The sequence below is a fragment of the Pyrgilauda ruficollis genome, unplaced genomic scaffold (genome assembly GCF_017590135.1).
Source record: "Pyrgilauda ruficollis isolate IOZ18807 unplaced genomic scaffold, ASM1759013v1 scaffold29, whole genome shotgun sequence".
Classification (NCBI taxonomy): Eukaryota; Metazoa; Chordata; class Aves; order Passeriformes; family Passeridae; genus Pyrgilauda; species Pyrgilauda ruficollis.
The window spans coordinates 12,271,943-12,299,920 of record NW_024524266.1 but is presented as its reverse complement, the minus strand read 5'-3'; the positions used below and the strand labels follow the sequence as shown (position 1 = coordinate 12,299,920).

The 27,978-nt window shown below is 38.7% G+C and overlaps 1 protein-coding gene across 2 annotated transcripts; it reads left to right on the top strand.

Annotated features, from left to right (window-relative positions):
* APOO (apolipoprotein O) lies at positions 1–27,975 on the top strand. Of its 2 annotated transcripts, none has more exons than XM_041472410.1 (9): positions 1–51; positions 3,995–4,102; positions 6,501–6,620; positions 9,235–9,289; positions 10,367–10,462; positions 12,371–12,462; positions 17,426–17,533; positions 24,757–24,852; positions 27,655–27,975. In XM_041472410.1, exons 1-8 carry the CDS (start codon positions 43–45, stop codon positions 24,823–24,825), a joined length of 657 nt encoding a protein of 218 aa, XP_041328344.1. In that variant the 5' UTR covers positions 1–42; the 3' UTR covers positions 24,826–24,852; positions 27,655–27,975. The 2 variants fall into 2 exon arrangements, with proteins under 2 accessions (XP_041328344.1, XP_041328345.1); XM_041472411.1 differs by lacking the exon at positions 1–51 and adding an exon at positions 2,202–2,220.
* The last annotated feature ends 3 nt before the right edge of the window (positions 27,976–27,978 follow it).

The window sequence follows — 27,978 nt, the reverse complement described above, 5'->3', positions numbered from 1 at the left end:
GCGGTGACGCCATCGCCCCGTCGCCGCGCGCCCGGCGCCGCCATGTTCAAGGTGAGGAAGGGTCCCTGGGCCGGGCCCGGCCCGCAGCGCTCGGGGCTCCCCGCGCCCTTCTGCCTCTTACCTCTTCGCACGCTCTTAGTGCCACTCTCCTTGCAGCTGCTTAATCGCTCCTTTTAGCGCTTCAGAACCGCGTGCCCTCCGTGCTGCATGAAAAGAGGCTCATTCCTGGCAGGGAATTGCTGTGAGGCGCCTCCGCGCGCGGCGGTGCTGCCCGGAGCGGACTGGAGCGCGCAGACCGCAGTCCTTCTCTGCAGCGGCTTCCAGCAGCGCGGAGCCGTGCCACCGCAGGGCAAGGGTTCGTGCAGTTGTCGCTTGAAAGTGTCGGTTCGATCTTGAAAAGTCTCCCTCGTAGTGCGTGAAGGTTGTCAGTGAAACCCGCGGAAAGCACGGTCCGGCTCTCGCTGTCTCAAAGGTCTTTGCCTCCGATTAGAGCGGCCCCAGGTCCCATCAGGCTGAGAGCAAGCTCTGGGACAGTCTGGACGTTGTTACAGCTGCTTGCTTAAAAAAAAAAGCCACCAAAACCTGGTGATGCTTGACTCGTACTATTCATTTAACCTTGGTACCATTTTCTGTGTGAAATATTGATAATATATCTAGATATCAATATACTGAGTATACCAAATACTAATATATAATTGAAACACGAGAAGTTCCATCTCAGCATGAGGAAGAACTTCTTTACATTGAGGGTGGCAGAGCACTGGAACAGCTGCCCAGGTCGTGCAGTCTCACTGGTGGCATCCAAAGCCCACCTACCTGGACATGCTCCTGTGTCACCACCTCCAGGTGACCCTGCCTTGGCAGGGGGGTGGCACTGGATGATCTCCAGAGGTCCCTTCAACCCTGACAGTTCTGTGAGTCTGTGATACTGATGTGCTGAGCCCTTGCTTGCTCTGCTCTTGTCACAGATTCCTTGTTCTTTTTGTGCTTTAATGTTGGAATTCTGTGCTCAGAATCCTTGAGAATTCCATGATTGGCATTAGAGGGTTTATATGTGAGCGTGTGCATTTGGGCACTATGTATAATATTAGTGTATTAGTACTTTTATACAGCCAGTGAGGATTTAGGTGCTTCAGGCTAACCCGATGTTATGCCTCCGAGAGCCAAAGGGAAGATGGCTTTTTGTCCAGGATATTTGTGCTTCAGGGACAGGAGTGTTCAAGAATTTGGATTTTATGTTTTTATAGTTCGGGTTGAGAAATAGGAGGAAGAATTGAAAAATCTGAGAATAATGAAGTGTTTTCGTACTTCAGGACCAGTATCAGCCTTCTCAAAAGTATGCTCAAGCTTTTCCTATCCGGTGTCTAAAGATAAAGTTGAATTCTTAGCTAGAGAGGAGTAAATGTATCTTTTTCGCTTAAAATAACTGCAGAGCATTGCCAATAGAAAAGAATGTTGGCTCTGCTTTTCTGATACTGACTGAGGGGCTGTAAGACTGGCAGGCCGAAGGCACAGCTCAATCAGTCAAAATGTTGTACTAAAGCACTTGGTTTAGTAATATGTGGTTAGTAGGGATTTCAAAAATGAGATCCTAAGTTGTTTAAAAAACTCCTGAGGGAGTTTTTTAAACAAAAAGTACAGCAGTTGATCTTTCATACTCCCAAATACTTCTGTGTATGCAAATTTGCAGTATTTCAGCAATGTTCAATGACTTGAACAGCACATTTAAGAAGAGATTCAACTTGCACTTTCAGGCAGTTCTGTCTGTCCCATGAGACAGCTGATGTAGGAGACCATTGCAGTATGACTTGAACAGCACATTTAAGAAGAGATTCAACTTGCACTTTCAGAGGTTAGTTTCATTTTGTTAAAAATTAAAACCAATGGAAAATGTCTGCACTTCAGTATCTCGATAACAATTAACATTTCAGTCTGTTATGTTAACGTAACAGTCTGAGTAGTTCTGTGATCACTGGTACTGTTTTGTGAAACCCAGGTGCTTCCAGTCTTCTGCTCTGCTGTTTGTGTCTTTATATAAAAATTTCAAATAGCTGAAAGATTTGGTGTTACTGTTTCTGCTGGTGACACTTAGCACCATTTACACTGTTTGAAAACATATTTCAGAAAGAAATGCATTTAGGTTTTTGCCTTTTCAGTGACAGAACAGTTTTGCAGTGAAAAAAGGAAGGATTGAGGAAATAAACTCTACAGCTGTTAATGGTTAGTAGCGTTTGTTTTTGTCCTGGCTAAAGGAAGTATGTGAAAAGTGTTTAAGCAAACACTATTAAAGATTATCCTTGTCTTTCCTTGGCTGTGAAACAGCTGAACCAGTCATTGTGGTGTTTCATTTATAGTGATTTAGTAATGAGTCCATAAATTCAGACAAGGAAAAACTTCCATTTTAAGCAAGTTTTTCCATACCTTTTGACCCTTCAGATCCCTTATGTCTTCCAGAAGAGCAATCCTGTGACCTAGTTCTTGTGTGCTGTTTCTCTACACTTAAATTAACATTTTCAGGAGGTTTGACAACTGTATAGTCTAATTTTTAGCTTGAGAGGTCTATTGGTTACATTTAATAAACATTCCACCTGCAAGGCAGTGGAAGAAATTTAAGCTGCAAATGCTTGACTGCCTACAATAAATTGATGTGGTGGATAATTTTAAAGCTATTTTCTAAGAGTTCTGCAACAGACAGGCAGAGCAATTGTGCCGTGGCTGGGCCAGTTACCACCATCACAGCATGGAGGGGTATGGCTGCACCTCGGCTTCAGTGTCACAAGCAGCTAGGTCAATGCAACAGACCCTTCTGTTTGTGGAAAGGAAGAGGCCTTGCTGCCTTCTCCTTTCTCATCCCCTGTCCCACGCAGTTCCTGTGGTGCTTGTCAGGCTGTTTCGTGGAAGGGTTCCATTTGCTAAGCCCGCACAAAGCTCTCCGCTTCTCTTTCAGGATTAATCTTTTGCCAAATTGGCGAGGTGAATTGCCTCACGGTGGAAGCATCCGGCCACCAAAGCTAGGGCAAGGTGAGCAGCAGGACTTCTGGGAAGCAGTGCTGGAGAGGAGCCAGTCGCCTCCAGTTTGGTGTTAGATGCACTCGTGCTGTAACCTGATCCAGCAAAACACAGCCTGTTGTAACTCTGCACATTTCCCTGAGCAGGAACAGGAGTACGAGACATTGAAAGCTTTCCCGTTTCAGCTGACATTTCTGGAGTTATACTTTTAACAAAGATGTGCGTTTGCTGAAAATGCTCTCTGGGCATTCTTGATTTACTGTGCAGCTAAGATTTCTTTTTCTTCTGTTTTTTTAAGTTGAAGCAGACTTTGCCATTAAGAAATTCAGTTTAGCATAGGTCCTGAATACTGAAAGAACTATATCCACCTTACTCATGGTGGTTGTGTTGTGTAATTGAATTGAATTTAAAGTATTCAAAAAACAGTCAAGTAATTAATGTTTCTTACAGAAAGTAGGAGACATTCCTAAAATTTTTAGGAAGTATTGATTTTGTTCTAGTATTTATAGCTGTCTCCTTGTTTTCCTAAATCTATACGCAGATGTTAAGTAGAAGTAAAACACTGAACTTCTTGGTACTAACTATGGAAAAATGGAGGTACTATGGGCATTCACAAAGTTGTTTAAAATATGAATATAGTCTTGCTATTTAACTGAGAAAGTTAATACAAAAATTATTTTAAACAAGAGAAAACAAGATCTTTTTTGTGAGATGAAAACTGATGAGATTAGCATTTATTTCTACTGCCTCCTTTAGTGTTAGGCTTTTCCAATCACCACCTGAGTGATTTAGATGTTACCATATCAGTGCCTGAGAGCATTAGATTGTGTACTGCTGACCCTCCTTTCTCCTAATTTCCAAGCATCTATTGAGATCACTTTTGACCATGTAGAGGGACATAAACATTGTCTACCTGGGTATGTTCAAACACGTTGCAGTTTTGTTTGCACATCATGATGTCCTTGTCCTCCGGTAATGTTTGCAGGTAATTCGGCTGGGGGCCGCCCCTGTCAGCCTGAGCTTGCTCTCTGTCCAGGTTTATGCTGCTTCTTCAGAGAAGGCTTCCAAAAAGGAGTTGCTGAAAATTGAGGAGGTAAGTGTGGTTAGAGTCTTAGTGCTCTTCTATCTAAAGAATTCTGAAAACATTGTGTTTTGATGTATGAAAACGTTTAGGTACATCTCATCTCCGTTTGTATTCATGCCTTTAAATTTGCTTCTCAGTTTTCCTCAACAAAGATGTATGTACAGTTTTGCTTTTACTTGGGCATGGCATTTGATGATCTTCACCTGATAGGGTCATTTTCCTCAACAAAGATGTATGTACTTTTGTAAAGTTTTGCTTTTACTTGGGCATGGCATTTGATGATCTTCACCTGATAGGGTCAGGCTTGCTTTTGCGTAAGATCTTTTTCCTACATTAAAGCCTGTTATTCATCATTCAGAAATTACATTTTCATGTTTGTAGATTTACTTATGGTTATATTTCAAACCCACAGGAATATTTTCTTTGCTTTTTATCCAGATAATATCACGTACTTTTTACTGTAAGTAGTGTTGGTAAATTCTAACAAAAAGTCATTTATGTTCTCCACTAAAACAGTGAATCAGAATGTTTTATTTTCTAAAAATATTCTCTTTTTTATTATCAAAATTCTTATCTGGCAATACTTTGAATCCACCATAGTAGCCTGCAGAATTTTGTCAGTTTTCCTTTCTTCACAGTATTTGGACCTAATCAACAACAAATACAATAAGTAGTAGTAATACCTGTAATGTTTTCATTTCTTTAAGGTGTTACAATATCTTGGTTATAAGTAGAGCCTTAAAATACCCTGTCAAACTGTAGACTCGCCAGCATTCTTTCACAGGCTTTTAAAACCTTGAACACTAAAAAAATTGAAATAGTTTGTTCATAACTAAATCCAGCTTTATATGCATGAGAGCATGCAGTTGTTTAAAAATTCTGAACACTTCAACCCAAGCTAAAGTGTTGTACCCTAAGCACTGGAAGTAAATCAGACTGGTGTTTGTGCACACTGGTGTTCTGGCTGGCAGTTCCCTGTACAGAGGGAGAGGAGCTGCAGTTACAGGGGGCTCCTGGCCTGGGGACCTCAGCCTGGGCCATCATGTGCCCAGCCTCTGCTGGCCTGAGTCACTCGTGAGGCAGCAGCATGGAGTTCATGTGAGCTGAGTAATGGGCTTGCCATCAGCTCCAGCACAGCAGAATGTGCAAGCCATGGAGTTTTGGCTGCCATTCTTGCCATTCACAGGCTGCTAGTTTGGATCTCTACTGTGTCAGCTGTCTAGTTTCATAAAATATATGGGAATTTCCTTATCTCTGAGGCTTCTGTCCTTGTGCCAGACATTGCTGTTAGGTTGTCCAACAGGATCAAAGTTCAGCTTGTGACTGTGATTGCCAGGGATAACCTGGTTTCTTAGGGAAGTGAGGCTGAAAATCCTCATCTTTCGAAGTATTATGGGAAATCCAGCTGCACAAGTTATCAAATTATTGGATAAATTTGCGGTAATTTATGTTATGATTAGCAGCTTTTTAAATTATGACAGAGAGGCAGTTCTTTTCCAGCTGATCTTGAAAAGAGAGCTAGCTACATTTTAATGCAGCAATACTTGTAATCATCAGATTATAATAAACTACTAAATGCAGTATAAATATGATGTAAAAGACAAGCTCTTTATACTAAACATCTGTGTAGTATATAAACTGCTAGAAATTTTAATAGGTTTTGTTTTGTTCTGAGCTTTGCTGTTCATCTTCTTGTTTGTACCCTGAGTACAAACTCAAGGTTTTTTTTTACTGGAATACAGTTTCAAATATGCTTAGATAATTGTAGTAAATATTGTGGTGATTCTAAACCCTAAACAGGGTGGTTTAGCATTTATCATGTGAAGGTGCCCATTGCCCGTTGCAGTTCCTCTTTGCTCAGTGCCAGGGTGCCATTAATGCTGTCAATTGCTGGTGTGGGTAATGACCAAAGGTTGGGATGTTGTACCATTTTCCTGCTCAGTAACAAACAGGCACATGTGTATTGGATATTACCTTTGTTAGAAGCTGCTTAGGCTCTTTAATGATGCCTGGTGCATATATAGAAAATGATTAGTTGTGATTTCTAGTACATTCAGTATGTTAACTGGGAACCAGAAGCGCTGATTAAGGTGGGAAACATTTTTCACAATTATGTTGTGTGTCCTTATTAAACTAGTTTAATATTAATTTATAACTTGTGACTTGGATCATATAGCAGCTATGAATGAATTGTATAGCAGTTAGAAGTCATCTTCATCATAATTACGTGCTGTATAATTAAACTTTGCTCATAATGGTTGTCTCAGAGCAGTGTGAATTTTTATTATGCATTGTTTATGTAGTAAGCACAGTGTTAGGTGTTCTCTGCTTAGACTGTTCATGCCCTGAAGACCTACTTACACAATTACACCTTTGTTTTTAACATCTTGTTTGCTAATATTCACAGCTGTCACTGTACTCCTCCCCAGCTCGTGAGACTAAATATGTGGAGAATCCCAGAACTGAATTGGAGGAGGGGGTTTCCCGTTTACGGCATGTTATGGAGCCATATACAGCCTGGTGTCAGGTATAATGGTTTGTATTGCAGCTGCTGGTGGATAAAGTTCTAGCTGGGACTGTGGTTTGTTTTTTCTGAGTTGGAATTAACAGCAGCAAAGTAAAAGCTGATAGCTGCAACAGCATTTTTCAAAAATACGGCATCACTGAAATTTTCTGCATTGTTTAAAATTTTCTGCAGTTCAGGTCATAATGTTTACCCCTTTATCACACAGAACTATTTGTGCCTTTATACTAATTTGCTAAACCCTGGGTTTAGGAGTTCTCCTTCCGAAAGAATTAAAATTAACTAAGGCATAGAATTGTTTTCTGAAGTGAACTTTAGGCTTAAATATACCTAGGGGTATCTGGATTTGGCACTGGTTCCATGGCTGAGGAAGATTGGAGTGTGGTATTTGCAGTTTTCATGCTCAAGGAGGCCTTAAATTATCAAGCAGTGTGTTTTGGAGCAGCAAAACCAAGTTGCCCACGCTGCAACTGTGACAAAACACAACTTAGCAAAAAATAAATCAATATTTGTTGAACTGGAATGTTGAGGGAAGGAATGCAGCTCTCTGGAAGAGAGAAAATCCCAGACCACTAAGTACTGGTAAACCTAATCCCCAGACCTTTCTCATATATATTTTATTAGTTAGTATGTTTAGAGTAAATAGTCATTAAATACAAAAATAGGCTCTGTAGCGGAGAGGAAAACCAAGATTTTTGTGATCAAGGCCTAAATTGTTGGTGTTAGATTGCAAAGCCCCAGGACAGCTTTCTTGCTCTTTCCTGCCCAGGAAATGTTGAGGTTTATATTTGAAGTGGGAGAATCCTTGCCCTGTGGTTGTCTCTTGGCAGCTGTAGGTGATCTCTGCTTTGCTCTCTGCCTGTTGTGAATCCACTTGAGCTGCTAGCTGTGTGTCCAGCTCTCCACTGAAAGCCAAGCTGTTCAGATTGGGGTGTCCTTTCTGCCTGGAAGTTCTGTGTGCTGCTGCCTTTAACAGGACTGAAACATTTTTTCAGAGTTCCTCAGTCTGGTGTTTCAAGTGCCCCCAGCGGGAGCACTGGCTGCAGCTTGGGAAGGGAAGCGGGTTTTCCACAGGACAGTCAGAGCTCTGGCCTCCTGAACACATGGGTTTTGCTTGGTGCCTGTGGTAACCCTAACCCTAACTGGGGAGTGAAATTGGAGAGGAGGTTAGCCTTTAACCTTGCTTGATGTCTTGCTGACCTGTTGTCGTCCTATTTGTTTTATTTTTTTTTTGTCTGTCTGGTGATCATTGACATAAGATGTGCTCTTCTGCTCACACACAAGAAGCCATTTCCTGGCAGTGGTTTACTGACTCATTTTATGAAGTGGACATGTAAACTTTATGGGTTTGGGGCAATATTGCTTAACTGTAGTCAGAGGGAGCTTTGGTTTTACACCCCCTGCCCGTCCCTGCTATGTTGAAGAAAATAGTGTTTAGGTGTGTCTCAGTTGTCTTTAAAATAAAAGAGATAACCCAGGATAATCAGAATGAAATTGGTTATGTTTGTATATCCATTTTATTTTCCAGAATTACTTTACTGTAGTGCAAATGCAGCTCAAAACTCAGATATAGAAATAATCCAATTATATTTCAGTTGTGACAGAAGATCAGACTTCATCTCTGGGTCTTTAGAGCAAGTTCTTCTTAAATTGACCTTTAATAAGACCAACATCCATTTAAAGTTATGTTGTGTGTCACGTGCTAACGCTTTTTTATTTTCATGCCACGTGGGTTTTTTTACATCACTCTTGGCAGTGAGGAGATGAAAGTTCTAAAGATATCATACAGTATCCTAAACAAATGCATTCACTTCTGCACAGATGCAGCTCAGATGGAATTGCAAGATTATTCTCTGCTTTAGCTTTGGGCATATATGTTTATGAATTTGTTCCCTAATTTATATACAGCCTTACACTGCTCCTCTGAAGCATTATTAGTGTAAATAACAATTAGCAGGTTCTTTTTATTGAGATTTTTTTTTCTATTTTGATAAAAGGCAGTCTGCATTTTTTTATTTCCTCAATATTCTCAGTCTGAAAAAAAAATGTAGAACTGGTCTGTGGGGTTGATGCAGTATCTTTGATTTGCTTCGGACATCTATGAAAATCTAATTTTCCAACTCACTTCAAAATGCAGTCTTGTTAGCCTAAGACTGTCTCCTGGAAAGTGGAATTTATCATCTTGCAGAATGAGTCACGTACCCCTCCAAAGTGTGAGGAAGGAATTTATTACAGTGTTGTACTTCTTTTCTTTGTATCACCTCAAGTATTTTTGCAATACCTGCATACACTGAGAAACGCAAGATAATTCTGAGTTTCAGTTGCCTGATCTCAATAAAATACTGAGATTGACATCTGTGTTTCAAAATACTGTATTTTATCTCTACCCAAAGAGTCCTCTGAGAAAAATCTGTAAGTTATACTAAATGTAACATTGAGCAAGCACAGCCCTATAAGTGAAGGGTGGAAGTGGGAATAAAAGTAAGTTATTTTAGGGACATCACTTTTTTCTTTTTTGTTTTTTTTTTTTTTTTTCTCTGTCAGCTCAGTTACAGTCTGTAGTTAATATTTTACTTACTTGGTATCTATTTACCCTTGTTCTCTTTTTTTTTTTTAGGATCTTTATGCCAAAGCTATGCCTAAGTTAGAAAAAGCTGTTGAGCATGGTAGAGGTAAATCAGCTTAGTTTTCTTAACTAGCAATTTAAAATGCAGGACTGTACTATATCTTCAGCTTACAGGGAATTACATTAAGCATCATTATATGTATGATTTCTAATGCATTTAAGGCTAATTTATTTCCACTGTATATCTGTTTGAATTTTCTTTGTGGGTCACTTATGACACTACATTGCTAAGCAATTAAAATCCGAGACCCAGGTTTATGTTTATCAATGTCACTAAAAATTAGTTATGCAGGAAGAGAAGGGGAAAGCCCCTCACAATTTATTCTCAGCCAGCAGTATTTGCTTGACCCAGCCTCCAGCAGTATTTGCTTGACCCAGCTTAGTAGCTGAAACCTCCTGTAAAGTTTATTACTTGTTGCAAGCATTAGGTCTTTTGTTTGTAATGTTTAGCCTTTTCATTTTGGTTTGCTTCCATGGATCTCCTAAGAATTTTGAATTAATCCAAAAGAATTTTGTTTTTTGTTTTAGGAGCATCCTTTCATACTTGGGCTTTCCAGGGCTGAGCATGGATTCTTTTTAGAGTTCATTTCAGATACTGCACCTCTTTTCTTTAAACTTAGCAGTTTCAGTCTTCTGAACTTGTTAGCATAGAAGATTTTCCATAGTTTTCCATTCCTCCACCAGACTCCCATCTTAGAGTGCACTTTGTTTTTGCTGTGTGTTTCCATTGTTCTGTGATTGGTTTTTTACAATATTTTACTGAAACTAGTTATTGTTAACATGTAACTCTAAAATTCCGTTTTGCAAAGGTTTTTAATCACTAATTTGAAAAAGATACGATTGAGATGCAAAGAGCAAAACAAAACAGATGGCCCAGGAGCAAAGGCAAAGCTCCTATGAAAATTGGTGAATACAATACAATATTCAGTTTCATTCATGTGTCACTAGAGAAGATCTCAAAGGCTTTGAATTTTTTGCCAGCATGTCTAAAATGCACATGATAGTTAAATGTGTTTTGATAACTCTTTGTGTTTTGTAACAATTGCCAGCGTGTATTGATGATTCCTTATCACAAAACCACTTTCACATTACATTAAAGCACTTTGTTCTGGCTCCTTTTCAGAGGGCTATGAATTTCTCCAAAAACCACCTGCTGGATTTTACCCAAGGCTTGGTGTGATAAGTTTTGCTGGAATTATTGGATTGTTTCTTGCTAGAGGTAAGTGAGAACCATTTGAACTGGTTATGTTACTATTTTGGTTAAGTAATTTTTTTGTGGGTTTTAGGTTACTAATTTTTAGTTGTGACAAGGAGATCTGAATTAACTGTTACAAGCATGTTTCTACACTGTTCCTTATAAAGAAACTTCGTGGAAAAGGTGTTTAATAACCAACACTTATTGTTTTATCATTGCTGTATTTGTTACTAAAATCTAGTCTTCCATATTTCCCAGTAGTATAACAAAAATGGCAAAGTACTTGTTAGGTATCTTTTAGCCTAAAAATATTTTTAATTACTGAAGTTCTTGATCACATATGTTACTGTAGAAAACAACAGAGGAGTGAATTTTGGTAAAAGACAGATATTCCTGAATTATGATATATGTCAAATTAGGAGTATATTCGAGTTTTTTCATAGTATTGTGTGTTGATGTGCAGAGCTACAGCAGATGGTGATTCAGCAAATAGACTTGTGAACTCTGGGGGTACTGTAAACACCTGCACATTTTGCACTACAGAAAAATGATACCGTTTATTTCATCACACTTACTGAAAAAATGTTCATGCTTTCATAAATAGAAGAATTAGTCTAAGAAATGTTAAGTGTGAAGAAATATTTTGTGCTAACATTGAGATATTCTTAATGCAGTGAAATGTAGGTAACAGAACTTTAAAGCTGTAGAATTTTAGTACCAGTGAGGACATGGTTTGGACAAAAATAAACTTCTGTGGGGCCTGAATGTGTTGAACTGGAGGTGTGTACTTGGCTGTGTAGAAATTAGAAGTGCACCTCAAAATATTTAATTTTCCAGTGAAGCTGGTGAAAGCAGTACTTTTTTTTCTAGTGTATTTTTTTCTAATGAAATCAAGGTAACTTCCCTGTTTGAAGTTCTTCGTGTTCCTCCTTCTCAAGTAGCGTGATCTTGAATGAGATTTGCTTCCATCATTTATGAGGGGAGAAGGGGGAGTGCAGTCTTGGGACTGGAATTGAAAGATTAGAGGATCCTAAGTTTAATGAAAATGAAAATACCTCATACTAAAAGTGTTAAATTTGTGAATCTTTTAGGATGGGAGCCATAATTTTAAAACTTTTTTTTTTTCCTGGTAATAGTTTAAAATATGACTGATATTTCCAGAAAGTATCCAAACCATAGAAGGAAGTGCCCCTTAATTTTATGCTACCACAAGTCCTCTTTATTTTATTCTTCCCTCCCTTGGTCTTTGTGGAGAAATTGCCCTCTTGGAAGATAAAATCCTCCAGGTCTAATCATGACACTTGAATATGCACAGTTGCTAACTAAGTAGAGAATATGGTATTCAAAGTTTAATCATGTGAATATTGTGCAGTCATCCAGCTTGGTTTAAAATGCCATTAAAGATAATTAATTTTAACTCGTTTTGCAGATGGAGTGATGCACTTCACTTGTAAGAGAGCAGCAGCAATGTGTTTATTGCTATAAAGCAATGGTTTGAAAGGATTTGATGGCAAGGTACACTTGATCAGTTACTGCATAGAGGACAGGGTCAGACGGACCTCTCTGGGGAGATCCTCCTCTTGAGTCGCAGGATTCAGAGGCTTTCTTTCTAGATTCCTACTCAGAGGAGCCTAGATGTGTCCAGTCCTAGTCCCAGACTCGGTCAGCAGTTTATGTCCAAAGGATTTTATGTGCACAACTAATCTAAGATATGATCTTAGTGAAGCTTGCAAAGTTCAGCAAACTATTAGGGGGGCCCCTACTGATCAGAGTGATTTCGTTTCGTAAGGAACTGGTAGGATGGAAGAGAAAATACACTAAAATGTATTTAAGAAAAATGTTTATAAAGAAAATGTTAGGGCCATTCAGCTGATTTGGCTAACATATACTCTAACAATGCTTTGTGGTTTTTGGTTTTTTGTTACAAAACAGGCTCAAAAATAAAGAAGTTGGTGTATCCTGTAGCTCTCATGGGTATTGGTACCTCCATGTATTACCCTCAGCAAGCAGTTGCTATTGCAAAGGTCAGTGGTGATACTTTTCTTTGCAGAAGTGTCTCTTACTTTGATTATTGCCTCCTAGCTTCAGATGAACTGGTCATCCATGTTTAAAAGCCATGTCAGTGGCAATTAACAAAATTACGGTTATTTTGTCAAAGCAGATGCAGTCTGGGCTGAAAGATAATCAGACATGTTCCTTTTAGTGACTTTTTTTTCTAACATCTGCAGTAGTGTCTTCAGTTACAGAAATGTAATTTTCTTTCAAAATCTCTAACCCCGTGTAACACTAAATTAACATAAATATGCAGGTGAGTACAGTTTGTGTGTTTACTTACAATACTAAGAAATACGAAATATCTTGTGAGCAAATGAAAACAGTGTTTGAAAGAAAAAAGAGGGGTTCTATAGACAAGTCTCCATAACATTTTGAGATAAATATTACTGACATTTTCTGCTTTTTTTTCGTTGGGGCTTTCAGAAAGATAGCATGCACATTCTGGAACACAGTAAGAATTCTGCTGCAAACTTACTGGATGCCTTCCCTATTTATGGATTTGTTGTTTCAGGCACTCAAGAAACATGTTAACTTGCAGTTGCTTAAATTATTTTCCTGTGAGGGAAAGAACTGAAGAGACCACAGAATTGCTTACAGCCCTTACCAATGTTAGACATGTGCCTTGCTGTCCACACTTATTACTGGCAGATTCCTTAGCTCTCCACCACATCATGTTTCATATCCAGCTTTTAACCACTCACAGTGCACGTACTTGCATCTTTCAGAAATTCTTTATATTTCAGCCTTTGGTAAATTTGCTATCTAGTTACTGGCCACTTGTGAATAACCCTGAGATGTCAGAATGGTAATATGATATTCTCAAGAACATATAATGTTCTTTAAAAACTGAAAGGTCATTGACTTAGGGAGAGTCAAAACTGCTGAGTTTGAACTCTGCCAGTATGGTGGTACTCTGATCTTCGATGGAATCTTTTTTTACTGCTTCCAGGATTCAGATGCTCTAAATACAGATAATTCTGTTGGCTTATTCTCAGAGAGTGAAAATTATGCAAGTGGCAGGAAAAAAAACCATCAAAATTTAAGAAGCTTAGACATTTCTGTTGTAAACTGTGTATTAAAATTCTACTTTTGCCTTCTGAACAGTGAAGTGGGAAGCGATTGAACGCTGTTCAAACTGATGTTACTGTTTTTAAAGAAGCTCAGTTCAGGCTTAACTATGGATTTGGTGCTAACAGCTTCACAATACTTAGTTTATTTTATGAGAACTTTGAAGTGCATGGTTGCTCTTTGATTAATTCACAGTTCTTAGTTTGACTGTAATGAAAAATCTGATAGGAGATTGGAATGGGTTTAGCTTTGTTGACTTGGTCAGGACAGTAGACGTATGAGTTTGGAAACTTCTGTGGGGAGAGTAATATCCTAGATACTGTTTTGGTTCCTCTAGTCTGTCTTGTGCTTTCTGTTCTTAAAAAAGCAAAGTTTTAAGCATATTACCATCCATAATTTTTAGGCTTTAATCTGAAATTGGAAACACTTTCCTCTCTTAATTATTTTAAAATGTTTCATAAGCCTTTCAAAATATGTCTGTAAACCTACAAAGGAATGCCTGCAGTACAAAGCTCACTTGCCAAGTTAATGAAACAATATAGAAAATATTCTGTAAAATAAATTAAAATTATTTTTTATATTATGTTTCTTTTTATTTTTCTTCCACACTTGAATACTTCATCACTGCTTTTTCTTTTACAGTTGTATAATTCCCTTCATTGGGTGTTGTGTTGTTTTTATTTTTTTAATTTGTGGGGGTTTGTTTCTGTCCCACTTTCATTTAAGACTTTCCAATGGAGAGTTAGAAATAAACACAGCAAAATGTATTTGTAATTGAGGCCCAACCCTTAATTCATCTGAAGTAAAAATTTTTCCTTAATTAAGATGTATGAATTCCTAAGCCAAGTTGTAGCAACAGAGTTCATCATTGGTAACAGGTAGTTTTCAGACAGTAATCATCTAATTGAAGATGGAAGAAATTCATAGACTATTATTTTCCCCCTGCTTTAGGAAATAATCTAATAAATAATAGATCACAAATTCTAACAAATCACAAATTTGTAAAGGATTTATTTCCTCACTGCCAGCATTACTATACTTCTAATAACTTTGAACAAAAGGTCAGACTGTATATGTGGTAGGGGACCTGAATTTAATACTAAAGCTTATTTTATTCTGGTGGAACTCTACTTAGTGTTTTGCAGTGGTATTGCTTTCCAGCTAATCATAATATACTCAAAATACTTTGTATTTACTGTGGCTTATATTCCAGCTGGAAGAACTTTCCATTATGCAGTTATTTAAATAACTCTATCACTGGAATTAAATTTTGTCCTTTGTTATTAGAACCTTTCAAATTTACTAAAGTGCTGTGTGTTATGCTTTCATTCTTGAAAGAAAGAAAAGCTTCCCAATAGAGTTTTGTTTCTTTGACAGCAAACTACATTATTTCTGTGTCTTTTGATCCTGTACCTTGTCCCTTGCTGGGTTCAGTCGGTAAGGCATAAACAGCTGTGCTGGCACAGCTGAGAGCAGGACATGACTGCAGAGCTGGGAGCTGGAAGCAGGACCTGGGCTCATTTCATCCATGTTCGCTGCTGAATGCTCGTGAAATGGCACTTTGGAAATGTAGGAAAACCAATGGGTTCTCAGTTTATAGTTCCAGTATATAGACAAAGAATTGCTAATAAAAATTCTGTGTGTGTGATTCAGCGTAACGTGTGTTGTAATCAGTGATGCACGCTCATGGTGCTGTGTGGCACATTGGGCCTTGGAGACTACTGGTGCTACCCCAGTAGTGCCCAGTGTGGCTGTTGGTGGCCCATGGCCACCTGGAACTTTCAGAATCCCTGTTGAGAACGACTCAATCTGACTTTTGAACTTGTTTGTTCAAACTTTAGCATACAAACCCACTGACAGTGCTGCATTCAACAGCAATGGCATTTTAGCGTGTTGACCTCGTAGCTTGCCCTTCCAGTCTGCCTAGAACTGTATTTTTCAGCTGTGGAAGTGTCTGTGAGTCCTGGCTCTTGGGAGGTTTGTGCACTGGTGAAACATTGCTTGGTTTTGGCAGACTAAACTGTCTGGGTTGCTGTACCTTGTGATGTAGCTACTTAATCCAGCAACGTGAATGACCAGTTTCTCATCTAATGCAATTCATAAATCACTTGGTCATGTGACCTTATATGACTACAGGAATATTTTTAAGTTTGTACTGTTAGGCCTTTAGTGTGGTTTTAAATATTTTAATGGAGTATTTAGCTTAAAATATAGCTTAAGGACAGTTGTATTTTCTCATTTTATGTTGGTGGCTGTGTCTTCAGCGATATTGCAGACAAGACCAGCACTTTGTTTATTGTGATTATTTTTCAGTCCTGGTAGGTTTGTGTGGTTTGCACAAGGGACCACCATCTTTTTAGATGAGCCAGCTAGTTTGTTGAAGTGCTGGATGCTAGAGAATGAACACTTATGATGCTGATAAACAAAATAACTGTCTATACCTGTAATATTTAAATTGGGCGGTTTTGGAGATTTAACTTGTTCACTTGATGTGCTTTTTTCTGATGACTCTTACCACTTTCAGCTGTAGAGGAAACTGAGTGCATCCAATGGACTTGTTTAAACCAAAATAATTGCTCAGATATGGTGACAAAAAGGATACTTTGTATTTAAGACAGCCTGCATTTTGGATTTAGTTGTGACTTGAAAGGGTAGTTGCTGATTTGTGTTTGTTTTCTTTTAATTCTAGTTATTCAATAGCCTCCTTTGTAAGGTATCTAGCACATGGTACCTGCCCAGAAGCACATCCTGGCACCATTGTGTAGTAGCTGCTGTAATCAGTCTTGCTGATTGCAGATCACACAGACAAGGGGAAGTGGCTCTTCGCACCCCGTGTACCCAGCAGTAGAAACACTTGACACAGGGATACTAAAAATTTGCACTTCCCCTTGAACTCCATGCAGAAAGTTCATAGAAGGGAAATTCCTTGGGCCTCTTTACGCACATAAAAATCACCTCTGCCTCAGGAAATCTCTCAACAGTGAATTGATGGAGATCAGAAGAAACTGAAAAATGTAGTTCAGAAGCTTTTTCAGAATCATCAGAAAATTGTTTCAGAAGCATTGACGCTTGCCCTGTTCTCAGAGTTTGCCTTTTGTGGCTTTGCCTGCTGTAGAAGATAGGGAAATACCTCCTTAGTTCTTGATTTCATAAGCTTTTTTAGTTTAATAGCTGTTTAGTTGCACAAATTGTCCTTTTTGCTGTTCTTACAGAAACAGACAGCGCTATGAAAGTCAGTATAGACCTGAGCCTGGCTATAAAAACTCTTTAGTTTTAAAGGGTGCTATAAATACTACAATTCCATGTACATAAGGGGCAAGGGATACTGTTTTATTAGACTTAGGGCCTTTCCCTGTCATAAAATACTTGTTGGTGTAATATAGCAAACACAGTCTTTCCTAGCTATGTACTGTTTTGGGAGTTGACAGCTGGTTATTCATAACATTCATCTCTCAGCAAGTTCTAAAAAACAAGTAAGAAGAACATCTGAAATTGGAAAATAGTGACAACCCTTAGTGTAGGGTCTTTGAAATGGGTATGGTCAAATTAAGAAATACTTTGCATATGTTAATTATGTTGAATGTCAAATACTAAGAAAACTGATTGTTTCCACACACAGTCATTCCACTCCTCTTTGTACAGATGTATATTCAGGTAGTCTTCAGACAGGCTTTTAGCACATTATTTTTTATTATTCCTCATGGGACATTATTTTCCAGGATGTTTATTAATTCTGTACATTGTAATCTTGAGCAGGAAGAATTAAACATCTTGTGTTATGAGACTTTTTCCATTTAAATAAGAAGCAAGACAATATTCCCCAGATTATTACGTTTATGCTTTCTAAAAACTTTTGTTTCAAAGGTTGCTGGCACACAGCTGTATGACTGGAGTCTTCAAGGATATATTGCTCTAGAAGCTCTTTGGAAGGATAATCCTAAGAAGAAGAAATCAGGGGAAAAAGGTGATAAGGTAAGAAGTCTGAGGAACTTGATTTCTGAATTTACCACTGCCTTTTCAGAAAAAAATTATGAACAAAAGTGGTTTGGTTCCACTGTGACTTGGCCTTTATTTCTGAAGAGAAATTTTTCATTCTCTCTTTCTAAGCTGTGGAAAAACATTAGGCTTACTTCAAGCTAAACTTTCAGAAATCCTGTTTGGAAGGTTCCTTTAGTATAATCTGATACAGATAAGCAAACAGAATTCTAGGAAATGTGTGTACATGGCTTAGTGAAGCATAGTATGAGAGACTGGAGAACTGAGCAAGTTTATTAAATGTGTGCCAGAGAAAGCCTGTAAGGTTTTTAGGTGTTTTTTTTTTTTTTTTTTTAGCTGCTGCAAAAAGAAAAGTTCAAGTGTGTAATGTAAACCTCCTGTTGTTTTAAATTCACTTTTAAACTCACTGTAACTGGGAGAGAGGTGTTTGGAGACAAAATTGCACTTGGAGAGACCTCGGGGATGGGACCAAGTTCCCTTGGTGCTGGGTGTTGGAGTAGTTCCAAACAAGCTGGGCTGGGGAAGTGTTCACATGTCCTGGCAGTTGCTGAGTCTTCTGAGAGTGAAGACTTTCATCAGTGGCTACGCATCCTGTGTTGGCCCAAGGCACTTCAGTAAATGAACCTGAATAAACAAAGGTTGGTAATTGTTCTGTACCTTTCCTAAACCTAGGCTGTCAAAAAGAAATTGAAAAAAACCAGGCAATGTTAAAATATTTCAGAAAGACAAACAGAAAGCATTAGTAAAAAATAGCTGAAGTTTTTCTTTTTTTGTGTCCTAGGCTTTCAAAAGGGAACACGTGGTTGTTATTGGAAGGCAAAAACTTTTGACACTTTCATTTTGCTATAAGGCTTATTCAAGCACTTGCTACCTCAGCAGGAAAACAAACAGCCTGCAGAATTGCAAAGACCACTAAATAAACACACTTCCTTCTCTTCCTCCTTGCAGAATTTTTAAATCACACCCCTTAGTTGCCAAAACATGTTACTTGCACAAAGGAGCAAAATGCTCATTGACAAGTGTCTCCAAAAGTCCATCTCATTGTTCAGATGCTGTCAGTGTGAACTGCTGCTGTGTAACTTCATGGATTAGACAAGGTACAAAAACCCTGTGACTCAAATGAAGGAACAGTACTTGGTCACTTGATGAAACTGCTAGCATTTCCCAAGTTCCCAGATCTCTTACCACTGAGGCACACAGCCTTACTGGTGCTTTGTCCTTGAAGTTCCTCAAGAGAGGCCCTGTCTCCCTGCTGTGCAGAGGAGCTGAACAGCAGCTGTAAGAAGTCACATGCTTTTGTCTAGAATGGGGACTGAGAAGTGATCCTAATGGAAGAATTTTGCCTTGAAGCTTCCTTTGGTGTGGGTTGGTGAAACCATACAGAATAGATAGTTGAGAATCTGGGTGGGTAGGGGTGGCTTTGTTTTAGGTTTGTTCCAGATGGAAATAATAATTTGGATTATTAGCACCACCAAATCAGTATCAATTTTTCAAGCAGAAGAATTTCTGTTTAAGTTCCATTTTTTTATTGGAGGCTTTTACTCATACATAAGTGTCATGGAAGAAAATGCTTTTAACTATCATATACTAAAATTGGCAAAGCATTGTAGGATAGATTCTGTGACTTCTGTCTTAATTTGACAACCTTGTGGAAGAATTTGGTTGCTTTTGTATATGTATTTCTTATTGTCGTTCTAGGCAGTTAGATTCCTGAACTAGTGAAGACAGGTCTAAATGTTACTCTTGAGCTGTTGTTGCAGCAGATGTAACCCATTTCATGAAACCATGCCAGAGCAAAAGACGTTATTTTTGTTTTTGTGACATTTACTCCAGCATTTTCCTGTTGCTACACAAAGGATTCTTGCAAATAGTCAAGCAATATATGGGTGGCTCTTCTTGGCTTCTGTTAATTTGTTACATTGCTCATAATTTGTTTGATAGTCATAGGTACCACAGCTGTGCATAACTTGCATGTTTGTGCAGCAATATGTCATTAAAATAAATGTGGTATGTTAATTTTCTGAAGGTTTTATGAAACAAAATCCTGTGCCAAATTGAGGTCATATCAACTGAATTCTGAGTTCTGCCAAGAAAGATGAATTCTGGGACCTTCTGTGCCTACATTTCAAAACACTGTGGCTACAGCTCCTCCACAGAGCAAGTCAGTGAGATAAATGTTTTTAATATGCTGTTGAAGGATGGAGCTCTTCAGGATGTCAGGATAAAATCTCTCTGCTAAAACTGAAGCACCTAGAAAAATAATTTTCTTCTCTTAGTTCTCACTTTGTCTTGTCTCTATACCATTCAAAGACTTTTGCTGTATTTTGTAACAATTTTGGATTCTCTCTCTTCTAGCAGCACTGAATTGGGCACCCCTTGTTTTTAGTGCAGTGGCCAAATTGTGTAAAAGCAGAACAGCACTACAGCTCTAAGTACACCCTTCTTTCAGCCCTTGTTCCTTTCTTCTTGTGTTTGCTCTTTCCCACTTTGACCCAACTAGTAATGTAATCTCACAGAACACTAATTTCCCTCTCAGCTTCAGAGACTGAGAGAAACTTCTATGGCATATTATTTGGTTTTAATTTCTGTCTGGTGTGCTGATGGACACCACCAGTGACTTAGCAATACTAGTTTATAATACATAAATTTTTAAAACCCATATGTTTTTATTACACATGTAAAAATATTTTAATATATAGATTTATATTTAAATATATATTTCTAATATATTTTGTATAATATGCTTTATATATTTATATAAAATATATTTAAAGTCTGTCTCTATGGCAGTCTCTGGGCATTTTTCTCTGGGTATAAGTACTAGATGGTAACAAAATGTCTCCAGGTGCAAAGCAGGCTCAGCTTTGGTTGATTTCCTGTACTTGTTTAGAACAAGTGTCAAGGAAATGGTGGACCAGAACCTTCCTCACCTGAAAGCTCTGTTGAAAATTGTGGTGTCAGTGTTTCGACTGGGGAGCCTCACGGTCTTCATTACAGATTGAGACCATAACAAACCTTGAATTGTGTTTTAAGAGAGTTTTGAAGTCACATGTATTTTGGTCATCTTTTAAAACACAACATAAGCAGCTGAGAGAGCTTTTTTCTTCAGAAAATGCTTGTTAGGCTTGGCTTTGGTAGGTTCTGAATAGGCAGGCAAAAGTTTGGTCATCTCAACTAAAGGATAAACATCTACTTCTGGCAGAAAATGCTGTTTCCTGTCACATGTTCTCTTTTTATTGTTTGGTAACACGTTTTTTTTTTTTTTTTTTTTTTTTTTTTTTTTTTTTTTTTTTTTTTTTCTGGTGGCCAGACTTTCAAGAGTTTCCATAAGCATAAAAGATACACAACTATCTTACATACTTTTGAAGTTATAATTGCTAAGATTAGTGTAAAAGGGTCTGGCCATCTGCAAGACTTCTGAGGTAGCAACAGGAACTTCTGCACCTGGCTTGGCTGTAAAGTAAGGGAAAGAGGCACCTCCTATTTGGGGGTTGGACATTTAGCTGGTTTGCTTTGGGGGGTTTTTCTTTGTATGGAAGGAATATTTTCAGAGTAACCATGGTGGGTTTTTAGCAAACTTTGTAGTTTAAAGTTTAAGTGTCAATGTGTCTCTGTTAGATACTGTGTGAGCTAAGTTGGGGTGGTTTTGAATCACTCATGTAGTGAAACTGTACAGTCCTCTTAGTTCCAGTGTTATTTTTAGTTTCAAATAATTTTTTTTTTTTTTTAATCCCAAGGAATCCCTGTGTATTGAACACTTGATAATGAATGTATTGTGGAGATTTCTTATCAGTCACCTTTCCCTTGAAACAGTCAGAAACACAAGAATGCAAAATATTTCCTCTTCTCCTGTGGAACAGAGCTCTGATGTGAACTCTTCTGGCCACCCAGATTTGTTATGGAGTGGTGGTGTTGAGCCAGAAAGTAGAAAGACTGTCTTGAATATGTGCCTGCTTCTGATTATGAGAGGGGTACCCTGGCACAGAGGAAGCCTGTCTTCTGAGTCATTGATCTAAACACATTTTTTTGCTTCTGACCTGGTTTTGAGTGTGCTAGAGGACTTCGGCACTTTTTTGTAAAATGTTGTGCCTGTGCCACAGGAAGTCCTTTTCTGGCTAACTCACATTACTGCTTGAGCTGTCTCACTTAGGCTCACTATTTACACTGTGGGCATATACAGTGGATGGAGTTAAAAACATCTTAATTGCTAATCCAGCAAATGACTTTGTGTGAGGAATTATAGTCTGTCAGTGGATTGGCTTGAATCAAATAACTCAGGCTTAATAGTTACGCTGAAGGCAAGCCCTGTGATGAGATCTCCTGAGCTCATAGAAACAAAGGAATTTAGCAAGACCCCTGTTCTCTTGTGCATGTGTGTGTGTTGCTTTAGATTGTTTTCCTCTTTCAGGACATTAAAAAAAAAGCTTACCTAGACAGTAATTATAGACAATAATTACTTTTTACAAGTTAAAACAAGAAACTGGAAAAATACAGGCTTCTCTGTGAGGAGCTTATTTTTAGTTCATTTGTTCAGGATTGAGTAAACTCTGAGATGAGGCATCGTTAGTCAGATTATTCATTGTAAATTTTAGTAAAATGTCATAACTTAAAAGTTCCCGTACAGGCAAATTACAGAGTAGATTATTATTCTGAAATGGGTGTGGTTTGTGGATGTGATTTCCTCTACTATGAAATATCCAGGGTCAAAACAAAATGGATTTTTGAAAGAAAGAATTACCTTTTAAATGCCTTGCTAGGCATTTTTTGAATAAAACATTTAAGAAATATCTTCATAACTGAATCCTGATATACTGAGTCCATATCTCCAGCACAGCATATGCAGGATTGCACAGACTTGGTGCCTTATCATGTTTAACTAGGAATATATAAATTTGACCCATTCTTTGAAACATTTTCCAGTCTCTTCTAGCTTCTTTTGCTACATTTTCCATCACACTTAGTATTACAGAATCACAAAATTATTTGGGATGGAAGGGATCTTAAAGATAATCTAGTTCCAACCCCCTGCAGGAGCAGCTTCCACTAGATCAGGTTGCTCAGAGCCCCATCCATCCTGGCCTTGAACACTTCCAGGGATGGGGCATCAGCAGCTTCTCTGGACAACCTGTTCCAGTGCCTCACCACCCTCACAGCAAAGAATTTCCTTCTGATACCTAATCTAAACCTGCCCTCTTCCAGTTTGAAGCCATTCCTCCTTGTCCTGTCACGACAGGCCCTTCTGAAAAGTCCCTCTCCAGCTCTCGTGTAGCCCCCTTTAGGCACTGGAAAGCTGCTAGAAGTTTTCCCAAAACCTGCTGTTTTCCAGGCTGAGCAATCCCAACTTTCTCAGCCTTTGTACAAGAGGTGCTCCAGCCCTCTGGTGATCCCCTGCCCTCCACTGGACTTGCTCCAGTAAGTCCACATCCTTCTGATGTCACAGGCCCCAGAGCTGGACACAGCACTCCTGGTTTGCTTCCAAGAGCAAAGCAGACCTGCTGCCCACACTATTGAAGCAGCCTAGGACATGGTTGGTTTCTGGGCTGCAAGGGCACATTGCTGGGTCACGCTGAGCTTTTCATCAACCAGCAACCCCAAATCCTTCTCCCCAAGGCTGTTCTCAATCCATTCTCTGCCCATCCTGTGTTTGTGCTTGGGATTGTCCTGACCCAAGTGCAGGATCTTGCACTTGGCCTTGGTGAAATTCATGAGGTTCACTTGGGCCCACCTCTCAAGCCTGCCATGGTCCCTCTGGATGGCATCCCTTCCCTACAGCATCTTGACCACCACACAGCTTGGGATTGTTGGCAGACTTGCTGAGGGTGCCCTCGATGCCAGGCTCCTTGCTGCTGACAGAGGTCCAGCACTGACCCCTGAGGAGCACCACTTGTCCCTGGTCTCTCTCAGACATCAGGCTGATGTCTGCAACTCTGAGTGTGATGATCCAGCCACTCCCTTACCCACCGGGTGGTCCATCCATCAAATCAATGTCTCTCCAGTTCAGAGACAAGGATGTCCTGCAGGACAGTGTCAACCACTTTGCACAACTCATAGATGGCATCAGTCACTCTTCCCTTGTCCACCACTGCTGTAACCCTGTCGTAAAAGGCCACCAAATTTGTCAGGCGCACTTTGGCATTAGTGAAGCTGTGTTGGCTGTCACCAATCATCCTTTAATTAAGTCACGTTGGTAAAAACAGCCTTCTAGAATAAAGAGGAAATGCCATTTAAGTTCCATGTGTAGAATTTAAGAACAATTGAGGGTGGGTGCCACCTCTGATTATTTCACCCAAACCCCTGTTCAAAGCAGAGACAATTCAAAATTAGATTTCGTGGTTCAGGCCTTATGTAGTCATGTGCTGAACATTTCCAGGGATTGGAGATTTAGAAAGTTGTCAGGAAAACCTGCTCCAATGATCAGTGGTGTGATACATTTATATTTTTTGCCCTTTGATCTAAGAGAAATCTGCCATGCTCCTCTGACCCTTTTTCCCTGTCCTTTAGATGTGAACCTCTGAGAAGGACGTGGCTCTTCCAAATATGTAAATGCCCATTAAGAAACTGTGGATAGGAATTAAGTTCCCCCTTTGTCTGGTCCTCACTAGTCTGAACACATCTTCATCTCAGCTCATCCTTCTATGTGCTTCAGTCCCCAAGCCATGTGTGTGGCCCTTTAAGTAGTTTTAAATGGATATCTATTTAAAGCTGTAATCAAATGCATGTTTGTTATAGCATCTTGGCAGATAGATAGACCAGACCCTGTAACAAGCTTCTCTTCATTCTTTGATTTCTGTCATTAATGTTGGGGAAAGTGTGAGAACACCCTCTAAAAGGAAGTGTGCTAAAAGAGATCTATTGTATAAATCCATACAGAATTCAGAGAATGCAAAATAGCAACTACTCCATGGGTATTCATCCTCTGTTATTAATATGGGCAAAATGATTCAATTAAAGCACTTCTGTTGAAAGTACTTGTTCTTTCAAATCCTTTAATTGCTTGGCTAGCTACAGGAAGACTAAAATCTAGGAAGTGTTTGGTAAAAGATCATATTTGAGTGTATTATACTGAATTAATCCCATGAAGCACTTGATTTTGTGAGATATTTTTGTTTCAGCTTTTGAAGAGGGTTTCTGTTCTGGTAAAAACATTAATCATGGATTGCCTCAATTGAAACATTGTGCACATTTTTTTCTTCCTCAAGGGTGATGCAGTGGGTGACAAGCCCCTGGAAGTCCATGCTGCTTCAAATAAAGAGCAAACCCAGAAGTAGAATGCTACATCGCCTGGCATCAAACAGGTAAAGGATAAAGACTGGTAATGGTTTGTGGCTAAGCAGCAGAGTAACTGGGAAAAGCTGAACATTTTCAAGTTTGACTTGTAGTTTTCTTCATAATGGTTAGGAGAGTGCAGACAGATAATTTTATTTGTCCTAAAATTTGTCAAGAATATATGCACTCCCTAACACTATTCAAGTTAAGAAATCTAAATTCTTCATCTTTAGAGCCAGTAAATACATGTCTGTTTGAAGGGTTCTGAATTAATTGAGGAAAGCCTTGTGATTGTGGTATTGGTTGGTTTTGGCCTTCTGTTTTCTTTTTCGCCTTCCCATTTCTGCTTTCCATACTAAAACCTCTTTGCCTTTTTTGTCATGCTTGTACAAGTATTAGGGTGGGGAAAGAAACCTCTTCCCTACTGATAAGTTTTCTCTAAAGATTTGTGAGTGCCAGAGTACAGCGCTGCCTTACAGCCTGTAAAAGTCCATGATGTGCCTGACCTTTCATGTTAATGCAGCTCCCAAATGAGTCCTGTTGGGAAGAAAAGATGGAGGAAATGAAGGCAGCATTTTACAGGCTCTCCAAGGCAGAAACTCTCTCAAGGCAGTTGAGATACCAGTTCTGACTTGGCCTCGGGGCTGTGTTCTAAATAAGCAAGTCCTATGGTTACAGTTTCTAGAAAAGCAAAACAGATACATCCTCTTCACTTTTTTATGATCGTTTGGTTTCATAGGATAAAAATTGCTCTGTATTTGAGGCTTATTACAAATAATTATAACATAATTGGACATAATTTAGCACAAAATGTCAGATGTCTGCTCTGTTATCAGTTGATAAAGAATGTCTCTTCTGAACATGTCTTCTACTTGCTTCTCTTTGCCCTGTATTATTTTTGCATCATGTTAAAAACTTACTTTTCATCAGAAAGTGATCCTGGCATTAGAGACTCCTTATAATTTTTGTATGCAATATTGTATTTACCAGAATTTTTTTTTTCCTTGCTGCCAACTTGTGTAAATGGAGTCCAGTTCTGGCAGACTGCATCAATTTTTTTTTCCTGCACCAGCATCAGTCACATATGTTTGCAGATGTGGTGGAATCACCCATCTGCTGAGCAGCAGGCTCCACTGCTACATGGGCAGCTTTTAAAGAAAACCTAGTCTTTAATGTTGGCTCCCTTAAAGTGTTTCTAATTGCTATTGCTAATTCTCACAACAGCAATGTGAGCTTGTTGACTGGCTGATGTACTGAGTACCTTAGCTTTCCCTTTAGAGCTATGAATATAAAGTCTTTAAGAAAACATGTTTTCCAAGTAGTTTGTAAGATAGTCATTTAAAATAAAAACTAAAAAAATAATAGGAGGATTTTTGAATAATTTCATGTGTAAAGAATCCCAAGAGAACTGAGAGGAAGAAAAGCCTCTCTAAAATTCACGGAAATATTGTGCTTCTTATTAACTAGGACAGAGCTACTAGATGATAAAAACCCAAGAAAACTGAACTTTTGTATGTGACACTGGACAAATATCAAGGTTCAAACAGAAATCCACAAATAGGTTTTATTTTCTTTTAGAATTTCTTGCTATGAATATAATTTCTCGTAGGCCTTTATTCACTTTTTGAAATGTCAGCCTTTTGCTTCAGGCACATTTTCTTTGTTTGGGGAAGGTTTTAAGAGAGTGATATAAATTGCCCAGGAGCTTGAAGTACCTGAGTGCTCCTGGTTTTGAAACCTACATGCTTCACCTCATGTTGTTTCTGGAGGAGGCACATGAGGGGAACTGCTGGATTTTTGATGTAGGGCAACCAGATGGTGAAAGTTCAATTCAGTATCAAGTTCAGCTGCTCTGCGGGGGTGGCAGTTTGTTACTTGTGCTTGAAATCAAATCCTGTCATTTAACTCCATACCCAAGTCCAGATGTTTTGTTGGATTTGGGTGATCCCAAAGGTTGGAGAACATTGCTGTGATCTTTGAAAAGACACATTTTTTTATTCTGGATGAGATCAGTCCTGAAAGCCTCACAGCATTTTCAACTGTTGGTAATATTCCTAGTTGAATGTGGTTACTAAAATAAAGACAATCTCATTTCCTCAATGATTTGCCACAGCATGGGTCTCTGAACTGTGAATGGTCAGCCAAGGACAAAATCATATTGGGTTGAATACAACAACGTATTTCTGTATTCCAAAAACCAGCAGCATTGCACCTCCTTTATTATAGTTTGTCATCAAAAATGATATGCAAACTTCAGCTCAAGCCACATCCCGCTGTGGAAGAAAAAAGCTTTAATTTTATCCAGCTGTTGTATTTGGGAGTTGCATAGAAGTGACAGGGTTTTGTGTTTTTTCATGAAGATGGCCTATCTCATTTTCATTCTGTGCCACGTCTATATTTATGTAATTCCAGTTCTTTGAGTTAAATCGCCCTAGTCTTACTCCAGAGTAAGATTCAGAAAACGTGCATTTGATGGGGATTTAAAAGAATTCTTTTTGAGAAAGTTGGTTTATTATACAATATTCCAGTTGGTGTTTGATTTGAAGTGTTGTCTTTTGTCTTTCCATTTAGTTCAACTATGGAAATCAAGTCCTCTAGAACAGACATAGTCATTAGTGCTCTAATGTCAGTAATATGAAGAGTTAAATATCTGTACTGCAAGCATATTGGTGTTGAGAATGTTCCTCAAACAGATTTTGGTCAACTTGCCACATCAAAGAAAAAAGTTTTGATTGCACTATAAAAAATGAAAAGGCCTGTGATAAATTTAATTCTGATTTCTTCCTCCTTTCCTCTCCCCCTTAAACTCTGTCCCCTTTCTTTGGTTATAGGTGAATAAGAATATAGATATGAGCAACAATTTCCCACGAAAAAGATGAAAACCATCTGAATCCATTTTGAATGTGACTAATCTGCCTTCTGCCTCAGGACAGTCTGATGATCTGCTGCTCGGGCTTCTGGTATGGCTTCTGTGAAAGGACACTACGTGTTTTGGGTCAGTCTTGAGACTTCATCCTCTCTTCTGCAGTGGGACTCAAGGCTGCCCATGCTTGTCCCATTGCAGGGTCAACATGGCAAGTAGCAAGTCCCAAAATCCCTCGGTCTCTTTATTATTTATATATAAAATAAAATTCCGGTTACAGAAAATGGTCCAT

Excerpts from the sequence above, each read along its gene's own strand:
- APOO (XM_041472410.1), top strand. Across the intron at positions 9,290-10,366 it reads AGCTGTTGAGCATGGTAGAG|AGGGCTATGAATTTCTCCAA; the intron begins GTAAATCAGCTT and ends GCTCCTTTTCAG. Across the intron at positions 12,463-17,425 it reads AAGCAGTTGCTATTGCAAAG|GTTGCTGGCACACAGCTGTA; the intron begins GTCAGTGGTGAT and ends TTTGTTTCAAAG.